We start from the raw sequence: 21,364 nt of genomic DNA on the forward strand, positions 1-21,364 counted from the left end.
CATACATTGTACCATGTACGATTGTTGAGCAATTAAGTTCACTTCACTTCACCCTTCCTCCTACGTTCGTTCGTTTGTTTATTCACAGCTGTTTCCACGGGGAGGTTTTAGTGGGAATGTGTATGTGGGTGTCTGCAGCAAAGAGTTAAGCTTCCTGTAGTGTCGTGTTTTGGGTGCGGGTTGTGTCTTTTACTTCCTAAACATACCACCGGGGCGGTCTTGACGCACAGACACTTTATCTACGAGCAACTGCTTGAAGGTAAGGCAATGAAACATTGTCTCAAACCTTCCCAGTTTTTTCTGACCAATAACTCTAGACATTAGCTCTATCGGCGCGCTACCCTCCCACTGGATGAACGTCTGCCAATGTGTACATACTAACACTGAGAGAATTAACGTCACGGACATCCCTTCAAACGTCTAGTCAAAGATTATGAACGATTACTACTTCGTATTTAAGGCTCTCAGAACTGATTATTTATTCATTTGGCAACACTAACGTTACAGTAAAATTGTGGCGTGTAGTCCCCAAGCCTTCCAGTGGTATACTCATCAGGGCTAGATATACAGTGATTTGAGATGTTTAAACGGTTATATGATAGCACAAACCAACTGGCTAATGTCTCAATGTATTACTCGCCTCTGCCTTTACAGATATTCTAAGTGTCTTGGTGAGCGGAATTTCCCTTAGGGTTTACTTATAGGGAGGTCAAACTTACACACTGAGTGCGTCTACAAACAGTAGAGTGTGGAATTACCATGTTTATGTAGCTCTTGTGTTTCGTAATAGAGGTACCGGTATATGCAGACAATTTTTAGTCACAAACAAGTCTAAGTCTCGCAACGTTCCTTTTCAGATCAAAAGAAACGTTACACAAAAAGTGTAATCTTCCCAAATAGGATATCATTGAGGGACAATAGGCAATATTTCCAATAATATGAAGCATAATGCCTATCATTAAAAAAACAGACATATGATGGTGGGAATTTGTTTACAATTTTTTCTCAGGACTAGCTCACATACGCCACCCTTGTGTAAAACCCATGAATGAACAATCATAGCAAAAAGGGTGTAATTTTGAAAGATGCTAAATACGCTTTCGAATGATATATTAATGCAGTAACAACGGTTGGTCTGAGGTATAATCGTCCTAAATCGCTTTTCCAAGTAGATGTACACACTGACCAACCTTTCAAAACGACTACCAAAATAATTGCCAGGTTTTAGAAAAATGTCGTTGTATTGGCTGCAGGGCGACGCAAAGAAAGCCCAAGAGCCAATCAAAGCGACGGACACAATTTTCCACACGGTGACCCGGATATAGTAATATGACCGTGATTCGGGATCGTCCGAACCTGATGACCCAAATAAAACATACACTTGTGAGGACATACAATACCAATGTGCTTTATTTGCAAGTTCTTGCCCAAGGGCTAATTGCAACATGAAACAATGCATAGAAAGGGTATACTGTACAGATAGTGCGAGTTAACAATGTTGACAAGTAGAACAAATGGCTATTCTAAGAACTACTACGGAATACAATCTACCCTTTTTGGGTTTGACTTCTTTTTTGGAAGCAGTGGAAGACGAAGTGTCCCAATACTGTAGTGATGTTTAATCGAAATTTTTGAATAAGATCAGAAGGGTTCGTGAATACAACCAAGTTTAAGCATGTATATTATATTTTTTGTGATAAACAGGATTCTTTAGCATAGAAACGGCAAAAAACAGATTCATGGAAAAATTGTGATTGTCTAAACTAGAACAAGCCATTTGTATGAAGCAAAGCATTATTCATTTTATGACATATTCTCACGTCTTTCTTTCTTTTTTTTGTCATTTAGTATTCAAAGATTGATTATGGAGACCGTCACATCATCTGGAAACGTAGGGACACCTCCTGATATCTCTGACCTTGGAGATGAGGACAGAGTGATTTCATCTTCAGAGGTCAAGTGCAAAACGTGCGCCGGTACCTTTTCCGATGCTAAGAGCCTGCAGGTACATACCCTCAACCGCGAGTGTGAGCGACGCTACAAGTGCGGGGATTGCGACAAGCGGTTCCTTCTGAAGCACCACCTGAAACAGCACCGACTGACTCACACCGGTGAGAGACCCTACCTGTGCGGTCAGTGCAGGCGACGCTTCACTCGGTCTTGCGATTTGAAGAACCACCTGCGTGTTCACACCGGTGAGAGACCTTACCAGTGCGCCAATTGCGACATGGATTTCTGTCAGCAAAGCGACTTGAAGCGACACATCTTAACGCACACCGGTGAGAGACCACACAAGTGCACGGAATGTCCTAAACAGTTCAGAGCGGCAGGTGCCCTAGCGGAGCACATGCGCATGCACACCGGTGATAAGCCTTACAGCTGTAACTCGTGCAAAAAACAATTCTCTCGCCTTGGAGATTTGAAACAACACACGAGAACTCACACTGGCGAGACACCTTTTATCTGTAGCGTGTGTGACAAGCCTTTTACTTGGCAAATCGACTTGACGAGACACATGAGGACACACACAGGAGAGAAACCGTACAAATGCGATGACTGTAGCAAGCGATTTAGTGTGAAGAGCACTTTAAAAGCCCACATGCGAGTTCACACCGGTGAAAAGCCATACCAGTGTGAAGAGTGCAAAAAGCGGTTTACTCAGTCAAGCAGGCTGAAGGACCACATGCGCATTCACTCTGGAGAAAAACCGTTTAAGTGCAGTGTGTGTGAGAAGAGTTTCACTCGGCTGGGACATTTACAACAGCACGCTTTGGTCCACACCGGTGAGAGACCATTTAATTGTGAACAATGCAAAAAGACGTTCAGCCAAATGAGCGATTTAAGAAGACACGTTCGAACCCACACGGGCGAGAAACCCTACACGTGCGAGCACTGCCCGAAACAGTTTGGTCTACTCGATAGCTTGAAGGAACATGCGCGGATTCACACCGGTGAGAGACCATACGTATGTCCTGAATGCGACAAGCAGTTTACTCAGCACGGTTCCTTGGCGGCACATCTGAGAAAACACACCGGTGAGAGACCTTACGAATGTGAAGGGTGTGGCAAGAAATTCGCCAGGATGAATGGTTTAAAGGAACACATGAAGAGTCCCTGTTAAAGACAGGCTAAACTTAAAATTGAAAAGTCGACCATACTTTGCTAAATATACCCCAAAGTCAAGTCCTCACTTGTTTTACATGTATATAAGCCCGCCATAGTTCAGGGCTCTTCCGTCATTTGTAACTTGGGCCGTTCTGAACGAATTGAGTAGATTGAATTAATCAATTGTAAGGTCACAATATGTGACGTCAGGTCTCGGCATTTCCCATTCAGTATGAACAGGGATTTTGGATCTGGCTTTCATGAGGACGGATTTCGAGGAATTTTCCGAATTCAAAGCTCATTAGATCCTCGATTCCCTCTAATTCGTCAGAAAATTCTTCTAAATCCATCCTCAGGAAACCTAATTGAAAAGCCCTATTCACTTTGGAAATACCGAGACCTGACGTCATACATTGCAACCTTACGATTGATTAATTCAATACTAGTAATCAGGCGAGTAGCCGTCAGAACGGCCCAAGTTGCAAATGACGGAAGAGCCCTGAACTATGGCGGACTTATGTAAAACAAGTGTAGACTTGACTTTGGGGTATAATTAGCAAAGTTTAGTAGACTTTTATAATTAATTTTAAGTTTAGCTTCGAATTTCCTTTAAATCATACAGAATCACTGTGGCTTATCAACTATCATTACTGCTAAATATTTTCTTTCATTTTTTAGGAGTCTGCCATGGCTGAATCATGACTATTTATTACATTTCGTACATTTGTTTATTGTGACACTATTTCCACAATGAATATAAGTTGGACAAACTTCTTTTGCACGATGAGATACTCTGTCCTCCCGTACCCAGTGTCAATGTCGTCATAAACTTTAAACCGTCACACGGTTGAAGAGCTTCGGTCGTATTTGTTGATCGTCATAGATTCGAGCGTCAATTTTCACCTCAAATTCTACCATATCATATTGGACGGGACTCATTGGGGCTCTTTGCCGCATATACGGAAATCGGCCGATCTATAAAAATCGCACGATGGTTGAGAGAACACCGAGCGTATTTTAACTGCCGAAAATGTGAATTAGAGTTCTAAAAATAGATTGGCCGACGAATCTCAGATTGGGTTTACACAGGCGTTTCCATGTACACTCGGAGAAATGCTTGGAGATGCGTGTGCAGATAGAGCCTGAGATTCGTCGCCCGACCGATTTTCCTACTGAGTGACATGGAAGCAGTTGAATGGTGAATACTTCTCTTGATAGAATTGATCGTCTGAACATTTCTTCATCTCTTGTTGTTTTGGGCGGATTGGACACATCTTATGAAAAGCAACGTCTAGATGTGAAGGCAAATCAGGTTCTGTTACCTATTAATCATTACTGCCTACACCAGGCAGTATATAATCCGGGCTGCATGGTACATGGTAGAGAGTGGAGTTGAAAACCCCGTGTACATGTTGTCACTGATGACTGGATCTCGTTTTCATAGAATATATATATATCTCAGTACACACATCGCTGAGATCACATCTAATGTAAAAGAAGTCATAGCTAGTTACTTGTTTGGTAAGTCAGTCAGTTAACAGAATAAGTAAAAATGAGAGAACTGCAATGGCATTACGTTAGGCTTATATATGTATATGACGTTACACTTGTGTATAATGTTTTGTTGCTGGAGTAGAATTTGAATGACGCTATCACATGTACAGTTGGCACATATATGCTTTGACCAAAGGGAGGAAATCGTATACTATTTTTGGACTATTTACATAACAAGGCAACTATACGTTTATTCAATTAGATAGTTGGACGATGTCCACTGGTAACATTTTTAAGTGTAACACGAGCGACAGAATGTCCACGTCTGCTGCTGGTTCAGGCCGTTCTCCTCGGTTTCGCTAGAGGTCGCTGTTGCACCTTGCAGGATGAAACCGCGAGCTGTGAGCTTGTCGAAGATCTCCACCGCCTTCACCACGCAGTCGCTGTAGTACTGGCTGCGGAATTTCCCGGACGTCGTTCCGAGGGTTTCTTCGAGAAGATTCCGGGCTCCGAAGACGCCGAGAGAAGATCCTTCGGGACTGACGTCTAGAATCACACAGATGTTTCCCAGACCGGCCTGGAATAAAGAGATGACAATAAAGTTACTTGCCCCCATTGCCGGCCATGACAAGACCCACTAAAGTAAGGCCCTATAAAAGCATTTACCTTAACTTCAATCTTAAAAACTCTTCTCCACCAGGAAGTCACAAGGGTATACTTGATAAACATGCAAAGAAAACCGAGGGTTGTACAGCTCAAACTCGCAAAAACGCCAACCGGAAGTACACAGACCCTATCTCTGACCTAGTTCCCGGCCATACCCATCCGCATGACCCAACAACTCACATATGTTCTTACGCCATCTAAACTGCTGAACTAAACAATTTTCAACCCAAACGGGAAAGCTAAGACCCTACCTGTTCCTTCTAACCAAAAAAGTCTCCAGATTGGGCAAAAAATTTCAAGGAAAAGAAAGGTTTCAAAGATTTTAAGTAGGGACTACAAAGGAGTTCAAAGATTGTGCAACTTAACTTAGTTAGGGATAAGCCCTAAAATTAACACTGATCACTGAATTCGGAAGTAATTGCAAACGTATAGAGTCAAATGCACCTATGGGATTTACGTTGTGAAATACATGATATAGCTATATATGAGATATAAGCATGTTTATTCTATATAACATCAAAAAATGGTCATAAGTTTCAATGACAAGCTTCAGTTTCAATTAGTTTCAAGGCTTGCAGCCTTTTTAATCCGGAAAACCGTTGTCCAAAATTAAGTTACCAGGATTAGATTAGGATAGAGCTGAGGGTACCCAATAAACTGTAGCAACTTTTACGCTGTGCTTTGTTATCAATGCAAGGACATAAATGAAAATAATGTCCTTGGTTGAGGTAACCAATTACAAAATTCTAGATCTCTTACTCTGTATTTTGCTAAGGCAACTCCAAACCCCGGAATCTGGTAGTACTCCGCCTCTGCACACAGAAGGTCAAAGTTCGGGAACTTTGACGGAAGATTGAGCTGCCCCGTGCGTAAATAGTTCAGAACGTAACGGAAAATCTCCCCGTCCCGGTCCAGAAAGTAGTTCCCTCTCTCATCCAACATGGCGGACTTCTGCCCACCGCCGAACAGGATGCCGAGGGTGCTGTCGGGATATCGGGTGAGGGTAGAGAACGCGGTAGTGTAGATGTGACCACCGACGTTTAGGGTAATCGGCTTGTCGCTGTCGTTTAGGCGCTGGTAATCCATGGTGCTGTTGGGAATCCTGTAAAGATAGACAATCTTAATTGACACTCGAATGGAACTCGTTCTCATTGCAAATACTGTAGGAATATCCTCACTAGATTCTGAGCTTTAAACTTAAGAACGGTCGCAGTGTGATGTGCAAAGGCTAGGTGTGACAGGTCGTTCAGTGTAATTACCAGCTGCTGCAGCGCCGCGTGCCTGCGAAGCTGGTGTGTTACGTCGAAGAGCGTTTATACCGGCTATATAGATACAGATACAGACACAACAAAGTACAGTGACTTTCTTCAGGTCTACTACAACCATACATACAAACAAGAGGATAAAAACAAATGACAAACTCAACCTGCGTACAAGTATATGAACAACTGAACATGTTGAGTTAACTTATCGTTTACAATTAGTCTACTGGTTCTAAGGTCTAATCATTCTTTGATGTATTTACCTATTTGTCACAAAGTACGGGATATTTTTATCTAGAAACATATACCTCACAAAATGAGAATATTGGACAACATAATGGCTGTATGCTCAATGTAAATGGTTCCTATTTGGTCTGTATGGAATTGGTGCTTCAAACTGCCGCAATCAGTACAGCATTGCCTGTAGGCGATAAAGGAGAAATGGGGAGCTCTTTCTGATAATGGTATCCTGACAAATATCTATCCCAGTTCTGTAACGTGCTGATTTTATCTATTCCTCTTTCTTTTATGAACAGTAAGGGGTGATCTCCAGAGATTATGAAAAATGTATCCATCAATGTACGCTTGCTGTCAAGATTTCCATCTCAAATTTTAATGGGCGAAATCCATCATCGCGATACCATGGCTATTCCTGAAGTTATTGCTGTGTTCCTCGTTATGATCATAATATGTTATATAATATATCGTGTGATATCATATCATAGTTTCAAATATGTTTATATTGCAATATCATAATTTCATCTAGATGAAAGTTGGAATACTGCAACAATAACAAGAGCACACCATTAAGTCTTCTATCAATACTGTAGGGTTTAGAGCTGCATGCAAATTGTACTAGATTAATATAACTAGTCCTTCAACAGCAAATAGCCTTACATTGTACCTGTTACAATTGTTGCGTGCAATCAACTTGGACTTGACTTGATTTCGAACAAAATTGGTGGGGTTAAATTTCGGTTACCTCAATGAATAACCTTAATCTTATAGATTTATAACACACACCTTTGATCAAATGTTTTGCTACATAAACCAACACATAAGTCAAGAAAAATATGTCGAATTGAAAAGAGTCGTCCAAAGATGGGCAACTTAGAATAGGCTATTTGTAAGATTCAAGGCATTAGTAATGAGGTACTGTATATACAAAGAGCCGTAACTGTCATCATGATAACATCTGACGAGAATAAAGTACTCGGCTGTCGACTCAAGCGATTCGCAAAATCAATATGACTCGGAGTTGGTATTCCGGAGAGCGAGCAAAATCTGATAACCATCTACTTAGAAGGCGCCTGCCGAAGGCTTGATGTACTTTTCCCTTCATGTAGTTGACGGCGGTGGCCTTTAAAGTGGTCAATGTCAACGTTCAGCCATTCTGTCAATCAATATATGCAGACACTTACATAAGCACTGTCAGCACTATACAGCACTTTCCTAGGGAATGCTATGCTACATAATCAATATCAAATCAAACCATTGACGATCATTTTCTTTACGACGTATATTTTTTGTCGCTAGCAGATAAGAAAAATAAATGCATAGAATTTCATCTCTAAGGGCTATGATATGATATTTACTGAAGGGCTTGATTAAAGGCAATATATACTAACATATTTCTTATCGTCTTTCTGCCACTTATTCCGTCATTAATATGAAAATAGCTATTTAGAAACACGTCCGTCGCCTAGATGTTGACATATACAAATATCGAAAACCAATTCTTCGATGAAACACATGTTTACGTTAGCTTCTCTCATAATATTAACACTCAAAATCCTGAATGTTTAGAATAAAGTCTGTGCGATTTTTGCATAACTAACATTCGTCCATTTACATGCAACCAATATATACTAGAATGCTAATTGCTTTTATACAAATGAGACGCACTAGCAAGCACAAACGCAATTTGGAGATACGTTTGGCTCTCGTCCAACAGTCGGAGCCGTCTGGCCGTGCCGAGTAATTTCATCTCAAGGCTCAAATAATAACCTTAGGAAAAAAGACAAACCTACATAACTGTTTACGACATTCCTGTGGGCCTCTTAGCTTTGCAAAGGAAAATCTCATCAAGAAGAGCTCGAAGAGTTCAAATGGCTCTATTGAATATTTACAGTTTCTTTTTTTAATGTCTTGTTTAATTGTGGTTGATTAACTTTGCAAAGAATCTGGTTTTGATTAACATGTGTCCATCGATCACTTCCTGTCACTCTACGATGAACATGATTAGCATATGGATCATATACAACTGAGAAAACACAGAGAAACCAAAACAATACCTCCCTGTGAATTAGTGGCTTCTTCCATTGACCCCATGACCTGGAATGTCTGTCATGTCTGATAAACGATTACTTCTACCACCTCTCAAAATTTACTTCCTGTCACTACACAAGTCTGATCTTTTGCGGTGACACCATCTTCCCACTCACTTTCCTACTTACAGTGTATCATAATAACTACGAACACAAAAAACAAACATCCAGAACCACCGAAAACAAAACCTCCATGCACGGAGGTAATAAGCCCATTTTAAGGAGGTGTGCATAATCAGCGTCGTTATGGATACATGTTGTGCGTTTGCCCTAAGGCCATTTAAGCGAGTCGGCTTAACAAGACTTTTCCTAATGAAATATGGTTCCTCATAATGTCACAGAATGGCGCCCCATAAATCTTCAGTAAGCGCGACGGAAGCCGTAATTTGTTCATTAATCACGTTACATTCTGGGTAATTTGGAGATTGGATGCGAGGCATGCACTGACTGGGATGTAGCTAACCGCTAGCATATGTGGATGGTGAGGCGTGTCTTTCAAAACTACATTAAACCTTCTCAAAGCTTCTAAAACATCTAACGTGCTGCATATAGATTGTGTTTTTTTCTTTCTGATTTTGTTTATTGTTTATTTACACATAGAAAAACCATGCAGGATAAACGTGAAACCTCCAAGGTTTTTCCAGAGTTTCCCCTTATTTGCGATCGATTACTTTATGATATCTCATCATTTTGATATGTAAACATAAGTAGATAAGATCAAACAACAACAAAAAGCTAGTCATTATAGATTGATGAACAAATAAGGAAAAGTAACTAAAGACATAATGCAATCAAATGACATTATGTCAAATTTTACAGAAGTGAAAGAAGACAAATTGCATACCTATCTTCAAGCCACTGTGGGCTATGTTTCTGTTGTGCATGACATCACTATGAATTCAATACCCAGGTGCTGTGTGCTCGTAGGTTCTTCGCCACCAGATCTCTTTTACCGGGTTCCTAGAGGCCATTATTGATCATTCAAGTCGGACGTTGAACCTGTATTGGATTTTCACACTCTAGGCCGATATATTGAGGGGATTTCGTTGTTGCTACTGCAGTTTATCAACTGGCGTGGATTCCATAACTTTGATTATACTATTAACACCACCTGAATCATTCACGCTCTGGTGTGGTGCTCAAGAATGTGCAAAGCGGAAAGGGACTCCGAGGTACGCCAAATAAAAGTTACTCAAGCAACTGGATATGATTTTGGAAACGATCAGACGTTTCAAGCAGCGTCCACTACTTTTCGCCAGTGAATCTGAGCAAGATTTGTCGAACAGCGACTCAGAGGTGGTTGAAAACCAACTGTAAAAATATTTCTCACAAGATAATTTTGCCCGTTCGTACACTGCTCAAAATGGTCAAAGGAAAATAACAGCGGTCAAAAGATCTCCAGAATGTTTCAAAAGGAATAGCCTTGTCATTTTGAGTAGGTTTTTTCTGTACTCGTCATCATGTTTTGCCCTTGGGTAGCCCTCAGGTCATATAAATATGTTATGCTGCAGCCACGCCAATAAATGAAACTAAAATCAATATTGCACAGTACGGCTGGGTAACTGATGCTTACAAAATGGTGCTTTCGCAGTACTTATCATAAACGTTAAAGTTACAGCTATCAGAAGTGTGTGTGTTGGGGGGGGGGGGGCAGCAGCATATTGACGAAGTTACAGCCTAAGATGGGCCTCACATCAGAGGTCGTCTTCTACACCCGTGTTTAATCCGGGACAAGCCAAACACGACTCTTCAAATGACGCCCACGGGAACGAGTGTCGATAACAATCATAAAGTTACATGTATTTGCATGGTCTCCGTATGTATGCGATTGGGCATTCAACAATTGCTTAATGGTATTTTCAATGTCATATGACTTATCACCTATCATAGACGCAGACAGTCAGGCAATTAAGTTACATTTTGCACTGATTAATAACAAGACTTTTCTCGTTAGAATTCTGGCTTTTACAACGGAGGCAAACGACAGTTAGCTAGTTCGGTACAACAGGAATTGTGCCTTATTAAGTTAAGTTTTCGGTAGCGTTAATGTATGTGTGAATGTGTGTTGATATTTGTGTGTGTGTGTGTGTGTGTGTGTGTGTGTGTGTGTGTGTGTGTGTACGTGTGTGTTTGTACGTGTGTGTGGATCAACAGCATAACTCGGGAAGGCTTGGACGGATTGTATTAAAATTTAGTATGTAGGTAGGTCTTAATGAGACCTGAAAATGATTAGATTTTGGGCCCCTTGCAGCTTATTAGTAGCTCTTTGTGTATAATCGTGCACTCACCATCAAGTAAAAGCACTAGGCCTGCTTAATGGCCGGACGGAATTGTATTTCCCTCCATAAAAGCTATTGGCAATAAACCGGCACTCTGCCATGGCAAGTTCGACAGTTCAACAGACTCGCTGTACATGTATTTGGCACCATCTACAGTAACAAAGGTTACCTTGTACAGTAACTGTAGATGGTAATTAATTTCTAACGGACTCCATAGGCCTAGGTCGCTGGAAAAATAGTGAAAATCTGCCAAATAGACATATAACGTGCCAAATGAGTTAGCTGGCCTGGCAGTACAGTATGGAACCTAGCTCTAGATCTGTCTATTCGGCCATTTTCTACTATTTTTCAGCGACCTACATGTATATGGAGTCTGTGAGACAATAGATGGCAATGGGCAGTAACAGAAACGAGGTAAGAAAAGCGTTCACTTTAATTTTTTTCTTGGACCAAGTAATCGGATTTTATATAGACCTTTGGAATGATGGTACTGCCGATGTTTTCATATCCGTCATTGTACCGAACTGAGGATTTCATAAATAGATGACGAGACTGATCCTAGCTACTTAAGACCACGGTAAAGAATTGAAATAGTGCACGGAACATTAAAAGTTGAGTAACGATACGTGCTAGGTTACGCAATTGGATACAACAAAAGCGAAGCGAATATGACTCGTATTACTCTATAAAGTTACACAGATAAATTCAAAAATGACAATAGAAATCTATGAATATTTATTACTCCTTCATCTTTTAGCAGTATTGATCATATCTTAAGTGTTAAAATATAAATATTGTAGTTTTCTTCAGCGTTTCAAAAATCAAATCACTTTCACGATGAGGAAATATTGATATATTATGGATTTTCCATGTACAACTTTCCCCATCCACAACTGTTGTCGCTTTACTCTATGATTTATTTTGTGCTCCAAGTCGATCGGAGCTAGGTATATTGTACGTAGAATCATTTCCACGTCATTTCCACCGTAAATTGCTCCTTTCCATCTCTTATTTCCCATACAACTAACACCTTGAATGATTAACGTATCTACAAATGCACTGTCGCAATCCTTTTGAGAAAGGAAAGTACAGCATGATGAAACCTTCGCCGTTTATTCTGCACCAAATTTAGCAGACTGCTGCGTTTGTAGCGTCAAACGAGCCAGTCTAAATCTTCTGGGAATAAAACTACGCTCTCAATGGCATGATATATTGCAATATTTCTTTACCGGAGTACCTTCATGAGACGTCTAGAGTCTTAAAGTGCCACATTCGGAGACATTTCACCGTTTCTCACTCCTAAAGGAAAGCTAATGGGCCCTAAGAGATACGAGAGTGGCAAAAAACGTCGATTACAGGAAGACGAGATGTCTGTAGACAGCCAGAAAACGATCGTTTTTAGCTTTCGCTAACACCGTCGGAGAAGGAGAATATTTCATCTCTAAGCGCCAAGGTGACATGCAATAGTAATACGGGTGCCCGTAGGCGCTGGAATATGTAGTGCCTCAAATACCGGCCGAGCAAACCATTCCCAACGTCTCACAAGAATCCATGAGCGTGAGATAACCTTTCAGCATTACACGCTGCTTGAAGGAATACGAGCTGACGTTTTGTTCATATTGAAATCTCACCGAGAATGTTAAACGACCACTTGCTTTGTTTGAAACCCGGTATCGGAATGGCAGTGCTATTTTGTAAATTCATATTGTAGGTGCACATGGAATTTAATTATAATGATAATAAGAAAACGTATTCTAGCTATAGGTATACGCAAGGAGGTCGGTATACGTTATTTTCTCTGCTATATATTTAATTTCCGGAAGGCAAGACAGAATGATATCGATAAGTATACATTTATATTTCTAACCGTTGTACAAACATTCCATTAATTACATAAAACTTTCGTCTATGGCACCACAGAATTCAGGCTGGTTCAAGATTTCCTTTCCATTTTCATGGCTTGCATCTTAAATCACTACAAAATCCTTGTTAGTGTCATGTATAATTTAGATTTCTCTCCCTTTCGCTCTAAATACATAATAACATAATCCTGTGATGTATTTGTATTCCGCTACAATCTCAAACATTGATCGCGCTCGTCGAAATAAAATACCAATTTATGCCTCTTATCTGGATTCGGCAAAGCTAGCTTTATGTGCATATCTTAGACGGGTGTACCATCAAGGTTATTCGGGTAAAGAGGCCGAGGTTTATATGAATATCTCTGAAATAGCGCAAACTATGCTAAATGTTTTTTACGAGTTCAAGAGCTATCCGCCATTAAAGAATCATGACCATAGCGTGTGCAGAACACGAAATATCGAAACCGGACGTCATGCTGCAGCACCATGGAGCACCACAAGGATAGATTTTTCATTTTGTTTACACAGAGGTTACCATATCATTCTCAATATGATTGTCATTCTCAATATCAAATAACACACAGATACACGTGATACATGAACAACTTCTCGAGTTGTGCAGTTCACAAACTAACAGACACACACACAAACACACACACACACACACACACACACACACACACATACACATACACATACACACACACACTCACACATACACACAAAGTCACGAAAAAATAGCCTCAGTATTGGTAAAGGTACATGTTAATATAGCTGGCTAAAACACGCCGTTCGAATCTCAGGACGTTGTCAATCACCCATTTAACTGACACTGGTAGCAACCAAATGCATAATGTAGATTGGTACAATAACAATGGCAATGTAGCATTCAATGGGGAGGCATCAGAAATATAATCTTCGTCTAAATATCATTTCCTACCATCCCAGCTGCATGTGTTATGTCACGACCCATACTGCGACGTAATGAACTGCCGAAAGAGTACCATTGTCTTTTGGGAAGGAACGTTATACACAAACAAAGGGTACCTCTGTGAACTAGAATGATGGTGGAACAACCATAATCAATGATTATTCGTTCAACTATTACACAGATTAGTGTAGATGTGGTGCAATGAAACAAAAATACAATCAGTAATGTGGAATCCATCAGTCGCACTTTTCTCCTATTTGTAAATATAATCTGTAGAGCAGAATATCATGTTGGCACCATCCCAATAATGCTTACAGACCATCTCCTGCACCGTGTCGAAGGCTCTTCTTGTAGATAACATCTAACTATCCGTATGATTCTCTCCATCTTAATTACAACTACACTGTCTGCTTGTCTGGTGGTTTCGTGTACACGAAATCTGTTGTTACACTGACCATGGTCCGCAAAATCCAATTTGTTTCCTCTCTATCAGAGCAAAGGGACCGACAATTTACGGTAAAGCAGACAAACAACCATTCATTATTTGAATATCAATCCCCTATATTACACGTATTACTTAAATGTGTACAAGTTAAGGTTATAAACAAAACATGATCTGAGATAGACAGTATATGGAAGCATGTAGAATACGTTTTACGTTAACGAGGCCTCTTACCTGACGATTTGTTTTGATCGGCTTCGTGTGGCAGCTGCAGCAAAGAAACCTGGCGTGTAGAATGGCAGACCGACTAGCTTGGGGGGCGCTAACGTTCACTCGAGCCGAGCTCACATCCTCGCTGAATTGTTTCAGGCTGTTGTGCAGGTCTTGCGCCCGTCTGAGTGACTGGCGATACACCCAGGGCTCCTGACTATTTATTACCGTGATTTCCAAGTCCTACTCGCTGATTGACTTTCAATCCACCGCAGGGCAGAGAGAGATGCCATTCCCTATACAGGGGTAAGGAAGGTGCAATGTGTACTATGTATTTATGAAAATATATTCTACATAATCATTTTTTAAGTGTAATGTAAAGTTTAATTTCTTTCTCCATGACCGGTTGTGGGAATAATGCGATTGTGTATCAAATACATCGTTTATTTTTCATTTGCAAACGTCCTACCTATAATAATGTTGTGATGACCCCAACGTAAAATTACGAGCCCATGGAACGCAACGTAACGACGTTTACATGATTCATACAGTCCTCCTGGTTAGATGGGCGAAACGTTCCGCTGTCGTGGAGGTTTTGTGGCCCCGGGCTGAAGCAGTCTGCTTTAATCTAGATTAGCCTCATGATCTTACAGCGCATTAGTTAGACGTTGTTTGAGGTGTTGAAGATCATTGACCTTTGCAGCAGCTCAAAGCATCAACGACGTAAGCGTGGACGCTGGCATATTCCATGTAGCTCTTTATAAATGTCAGGATTACTAAGAAATCAAAAGCTGACAGAAAACCTTATAAATCATTCGTAGAGCATTGTGAGGGAACGGGAGATGATTCCGTTACATTCGTCTTCTTTTCTGATTTTGAAATTAATTCATATTTACACGAAGCGCTGACGCCCTCGCTTCGATGCCCGGTTGCCCACAATCCCAATGAGATCAGGTTAATTTCCGGTGTGCCATTCATCGCGAATTGCTCATACAATTTCCAGACGGGTTGATATTAGTCAATGTACAGCCAAGATGGCTGCCTGTCGGCGCCTAGCAGAGGTCATGTTATAACCATACATCATTCTGACTGGACAGCAATTCCGCTTTCAATATCATTTCAATGGTAGATTTAGTTAGGAAGCTGTCTATCTGATTTGTAGTTCGGTTGGTGTTAAAAGGACACGGTCCAGGGTGACTGCTAGGAAAGGGGAAAACTCTATGCTTATCTCGGAAACTTAACATTTCATTCATCATATTTTACCGTTTAAAAAAATAAGCACAGGAAGCTCTAGTCAAACAGCTAAAGAATTGATTCTCTGGATCTTACACTTTGCATGCAGACCTGTAGCAAGCAGAACGTTTAACCCTTCGAGTAAAACTTGTGCTCTTCCTATGAAATGTGATAAGAGCTAGCTAGATTTACAGAGTATTATGCCTTCCTTCTACAGATGGAGATGAATCTATTCTAGATAGCTGCAAGTGGAACATAATTTCTACTTTGATAAAGACCACGTACTTGCAGCAGCGTATAATTCAGTCTTCTATTGGCAGGAAGTTGTCCCACCCACCCCATTCCCATGCGGCAGGCAATCGCGGTTGTCACTTGTGAATGATGATCTATATTTGTCCCAGATAACCAGCAATTGGAACAAAGAGGCATGTACTTTAAACCCTGATAACTACTCTATTTGGATTCCTTTGTGAGTTATAAAGTATTCCTAAACCGAATGGGTACCAAAAATGCGAAATGTAAAAGTGTACTGCCATTGACACCTTGAATAGAATAAGCGAGCTGAACATTGAGTAGGCACAAGTACAGCAGTCCTCCTTTCTACACATGTTCAACGATAATGTTTTGGTCATAATGTAACGATTCATTGGTCACTTGATTGCTACACTGATCTTGATAACAGGAAATGTGCTCAAGGCTATATTTCATCTCTTGTTGCTACCAATTCACTGTCCTATTAGACGTTGCAATTGTTATACTTTGATGCTTTTTGCGGGTGCAGCACAGGCTACCATCCCTCAGACCCTCCCCTGTGCACTGACTGTTGTCTATTCCACAAAAGATGAACCGCTTTGGAGACTAAGACAGGCTTCTGGTACCGTTAAGTAGGAGCGCCATTACATCAACCAGCGGCCTTGCTAATATCAATCAACATCCATCGCCAGTTCGCTGCATTTCATCATGGTTACGGGTCACCTCACATGCCGGTACGCCGATGTGTCTTCTGCCCGGTGCAGGTGCAATCTCCCCATTGTCAGCACTATAGTAGCTCCAATTTGTGTTTTCAATTCGGCTTTTTTATTAATGACACTTGGGCAAATGATTAAAAAGGATTGCCTCCTCCGCCTTCTCGATTATTCTAGCTTTCTTTGCCATTGTGTCGCCGCTCTGGGGAGTAATATTTCAGCTTGAGACTGATGGTGAAGATAATTGTATAACATCGGTCTCGTTCCCTTCCACACTGTGCAGTCTGGAAGGGCCTCTGCCTTGTGTATTAATGAGCTCAGCCCAATATTGCTATTGTCCTAGATAACTAGTTGTTATTAATCATGGCGATGAGTACAATCGTTAATTGCCTTACGTGCTGCAGAGAGTGGATTATTTTAGAGGATATGATTAAAGAAACAATCAACCTATTGCCTTTTCTTGCGTCATGATAAAAACATGTTTTGATACCAATACGATCATTACTTTGTATTCGTGTCAACTTATTTCATCAGATGTATATCTGCGGTAAGAAAAACATATTGCTCAAAAAATTTCATATGAATTATAATGTTGGAGTTAAACATTTTGCTGACAGAGGTTGCTTTGATATGTTTTTCAATATGTTTTTTTTCGGGGGGGGGGAGCTTTTTCGTACACGGTTTCTCTCAATGAGAATCAAATTTCATACCTGAGAATGGCGCTAGTCTCAAATTGGCGCCGCCGGTACAATCAACATCCATAAGACTGTTATCTTTAATCCTTATCAAACAATTTCCGCACTAGCTCTGCCATTTCACGACTCACACTGCCCTGTATAGTGTTAACGACAGATTTAGGTGGTCCTATTGATCCACGGTGGGGCCGGTCATTTTCTACAACAACAGAAATTGATCGAGCCCCTCCCAGGGATTGTAACCCAATTTCAGCATCCTCTTGAGTGTGACGATCAACACATGAACATCGTGTAATACCTCCATACATGGTAGCAGGCTAACGTGGAAGAAACATCCGAATATAGTCAAGGCTTGCCATCTGTTTATAGTTTCCATTATGGCTACTCTACCGGTGTTATTTCTTTCAGTTTATTTGACACATATACGTACTTTTTATCGCATTCGTAAATTGCTGCGAGGGGGAACTTTCATTGTTTCTAGCCGTTAGTCTGCCAACATACATTTCAGCATGTTTTTGTTTATGTTTTGTAATTTCTTTGTTTTCCTTTTCTTAAAAAGAAATTATATTTTGAATGCCTTCAATAAAGAAACAGATAAAGATTGACCCCCGTCCCCTCAAGATCAGCAATACCCTATCGGAGCTGTAATAAGATACAGAAGAAAAAGAATGATAATAATAATACCGACAGGCGACATATTTTCTAGGTTTGCACATTACAAATTATATAATATATTACGCATATATGTACTTGAAGTAGGCAAATAGCCACCAATAATACACGTTCTATGGTGATAAGATTTACACCCAATTGGCTGCAGCAAACACAACTCCCCTAGCGGTTCATGTATAATCGAGGTTATACGTACATATTTCCTTACTGTTGATAACCGTACCGATGCATCATAACACATATCCCCTATCGTAGATCTAAGACTAATTACTAGTAAGTCAATAGCACTACATGGCCGCTTCGAAAAACCTACATGTTTATTTGTGATAAGGACTTCTCCTAAGGCATTTGATATCATTTCAATGGTAGATTTATTCAGAAAGCTGTCTATCTAATTTGGGGTGCGGTTGATGTATATATGGGATATACCGCCTACTGGTAATTGGTCCCTAAATGGTGAACGAATATGTCGATGAAATTAATATTTCTCCCATGATGATAAGCCGGGGAATATGCCGATAGAGTCATACTCATTGCAAAGATGTTCAGTATAAGTCGTGTTGAATAGGTCTTGTGGTGCAGCTTCCATGATAATCCTAACACATTTGCAACGTTATTTTAGAAATGCCAAGGATGTATATGCTAAAGCCTTGCAAACCTCGCATTCAAAACTTCATCTGGGATTTATAGCTAAGGTTTATGCCATTCGAAACAGCAAAGTTACCTCCCAATCTATCAACATATCTTCATTTCTATACCATCGTTTATACTTAGAAAGATATTCACTTCAAACCAGTTAAAGGATGAGTGAGTGCCAATTTCCCTCCCCCTTTCACACCTGGCCTCTTTGCTGACAGCAACGGAAGGCTTTTATACTTTATGTTTCTTTTTCTGCCAGACCAAAGCTGGTAAATATTGACTTACTCCTAGTTCTCCATCTATGGACTAGTTTCCCATCTGCGTTAAACATATTAAAGCCGAGTGATAGGAGGAGCTTCCAGTTTTGTCTCGGTCATAACTCAAGTTGACGACAGTAACTCACTAACACCATGCCGGGTCCCGTTCTTTACGTGTCTTTAAAATGGGATGGGAGATTTCTGTGCCATTTGCAGTTGGCGCCGGCGGGCTTAAGACCAGGTGCGAGCTGCGATATCTCTACACTCCGCCTTATGTTGAAGCCTTAGTGTCCACCGCCAGTATATCCACCAGTTCCGGAGCTTTTGGTCGAACTTACCGACCAATTTGAAACTGATACATGTTAGTCGTAGCATATATATGCATTTTGCAGTCAAGAGGTATGAATACTCCTGCATAGTTAACGCGTACTGAAGCGGGTATCTAACAAGACTGCACCAAGTTTGCGTCAACTTTGTGAATTTTCGTCAATTTTCCTTTGTAAGGGCACGCTGACGTGCGACGCATTGGTAAAATATATGTAACTTCTACAAAAAAGAAGGTCACATTCTCAATTTCGACTCCAGATCAGGTGCAAGTATTTTGGAACATTTTCAAAATCTTCGCAATTTCAGGTGGGAATGGCGCTAATTGACGCCAGTTTGCGAATATCTTTCTCAATTTGGCGCAACATAGCGCAGTCCAGTGAGAAGCTTGCATGTTTGCTGCTTGCACCAAAAACAACCTCAAGTGCACTTTTGATCCCATACCTTGGACAAACACTAGTAACAACTTGCAATCTTTAAGAAGCACGAATCTTGAAAAGTAAGCGCAAGTCAATGGTCTAGTGAGTCAGTGTGACAAGTGAATCTTTCACTCCTTTCATGTATCATGAAACTAAACTATTCTTGTCAACAATAAATGAGAGCCCCTGAAACGCTTTATGTATAATATGATAACCTTTGCTCCATTTTCAGTGACTCTCTGAATAGAAAATATCATAAAGCTCTGTGCTGAGCGGTCATGGCCATTTCCACGTCGTTAAACGATAACAATCAACTCTGTCGCTAGGAAACCATGACGTCATAGATCCATTTATGGAGGAATAGATCAAACGAAGTCTGTGTCGGTTCACAAACGATCTTCACTCACCATGATAAAGTTGGAGTCTGTCTGCTTTATAAATGCCAAGGTTAAAGGAGTCCTAAAGTCCAGAGGGGGGAGTTATTTTCCAATAGATGATAGTTTTAGGAAGTAAAAATGACTACTTTTTACAGTATACGATAAAGTACCCACTAGCCCAATGCGCATCAAGAAGCATTCAATATTCTACCGAATTCCTCAGATGACCCTCTATTTTCTGATTAATCAAATTAAACAACCTCAGCCTATGGTTTATTACAATGTGCCTGACAAGGCCTGACAAAAGTTAGATGACAAAAAGAATGTCAGGGTGGTTAAGAAAAATTTGTCTTGCTTTGTGTTCTTTTATATCTTATTAACAATTGGCCTTCTTATTGTGCTTAACCACCCTCATTTATGCCAAAAATACTCACCATTAAAGATGAATGTTTACACATAGGGAATACATGGGTAGGGTCTGCACGGGTTTAGTGGGTATCATATTGTTTTACAAAACACACCTTGTGTAATTCACCATAAGCAAAATTCTGTAAAAAGTTGGCTGATTATGTATTCATAGATACATAATCTAGTGGAAAATAACACCACCTCCTGGAGTTTAGGACTCCTGTATTAAGCTACAAGTGAACTTTCAAAGGAAAAAACACATTCTTTGATAGCACCACCGAGATGCCTACAAATTAAAATTTTAAACTAGACTAGATGACTGTACATTTGTTACAAATGCTTAGGTCACAATTGCGCCGGTAGGGGGTGAAGTCCCGGCCGGGCCCCCAAGCCAGGAATTTGCCGGGTTCAGGGGGGGGGGGTCATACGATACTCGTATGATTAGCTCACGGCGTCTATTTGTTACCGGCTCCCGCGTTGATTCTAAGTCCGACTTAAAATGATTTGGGATCCCGGCCGGGCCCAAAAAGCAGCCCGGCAGCCTCAGGGTGTCCCACGGGGCCACGTAGGCTTCACGTCCGAACGTGCCAACCTATCAAGCCCTGTTTCCAATTGAGACCTAAGCATAAGTTAACATATTCTTGTCAGTGACATTTGCGTTACTTCTGTTCTCAAATTTATACCAGTATATTTATATTTCTCGAAGTAGGATTTGGTTATTATCTCCTCTTGTTTGATGTGTGCGTGTTTCTTGTCAGTTTAAGTAAGGAAACAGATCACAGTGATGTATATCTAAG

At 40.6% G+C, this 21,364-nt stretch overlaps 2 protein-coding genes across 2 annotated transcripts; one reads left to right on the forward strand and one right to left on the reverse strand.

The window, feature by feature from the left end:
• The first annotated feature begins 1,852 nt into the window (after positions 1–1,852).
• On the forward strand, positions 1,853–3,178 carry LOC136446620 (zinc finger protein 28-like). The gene has a single exon (XM_066445093.1). It carries the CDS (start codon positions 1,865–1,867, stop codon positions 3,119–3,121), a length of 1,257 nt encoding a protein of 418 aa, XP_066301190.1. The 5' UTR covers positions 1,853–1,864; the 3' UTR covers positions 3,122–3,178.
• Positions 3,179–3,797: 619 nt separating this feature from the next.
• Positions 3,798–14,859, reverse strand: LOC136446507 (BTB/POZ domain-containing protein KCTD6-like). The gene is made up of 3 exons (XM_066444898.1): positions 14,603–14,859; positions 6,025–6,367; positions 3,798–5,176 (listed from the first exon to the last, which is right to left on the reverse strand). Exons 2-3 carry the CDS (start codon positions 6,349–6,351, stop codon positions 4,892–4,894), a joined length of 612 nt encoding a protein of 203 aa, XP_066300995.1. The 5' UTR covers positions 6,352–6,367; positions 14,603–14,859; the 3' UTR covers positions 3,798–4,891.
• Positions 14,860–21,364: the final 6,505 nt, after the last annotated feature.

Source organism: Branchiostoma lanceolatum, chromosome 12, assembly GCF_035083965.1.
Source record: "Branchiostoma lanceolatum isolate klBraLanc5 chromosome 12, klBraLanc5.hap2, whole genome shotgun sequence".
NCBI lineage: Eukaryota > Metazoa > Chordata > Leptocardii > Amphioxiformes > Branchiostomatidae > Branchiostoma > Branchiostoma lanceolatum.

Coding starts and splice junctions, on each gene's coding strand:
- LOC136446620 (XM_066445093.1), top strand. CDS start 1,865: ATGGAGACCGTCACATCATCTGGAAACGTAGGGACACCTCCTGATATC.
- LOC136446507 (XM_066444898.1), bottom strand. CDS start 6,351: ATGGATTACCAGCGCCTAAACGACAGCGACAAGCCGATTACCCTAAAC. Junction 5,177..6,024: donor TTGCCTTAGCAAAATACAGA/GTAAGAGATCTA, acceptor TCTTTATTCCAG/GCCGGTCTGGGAAACATCTG.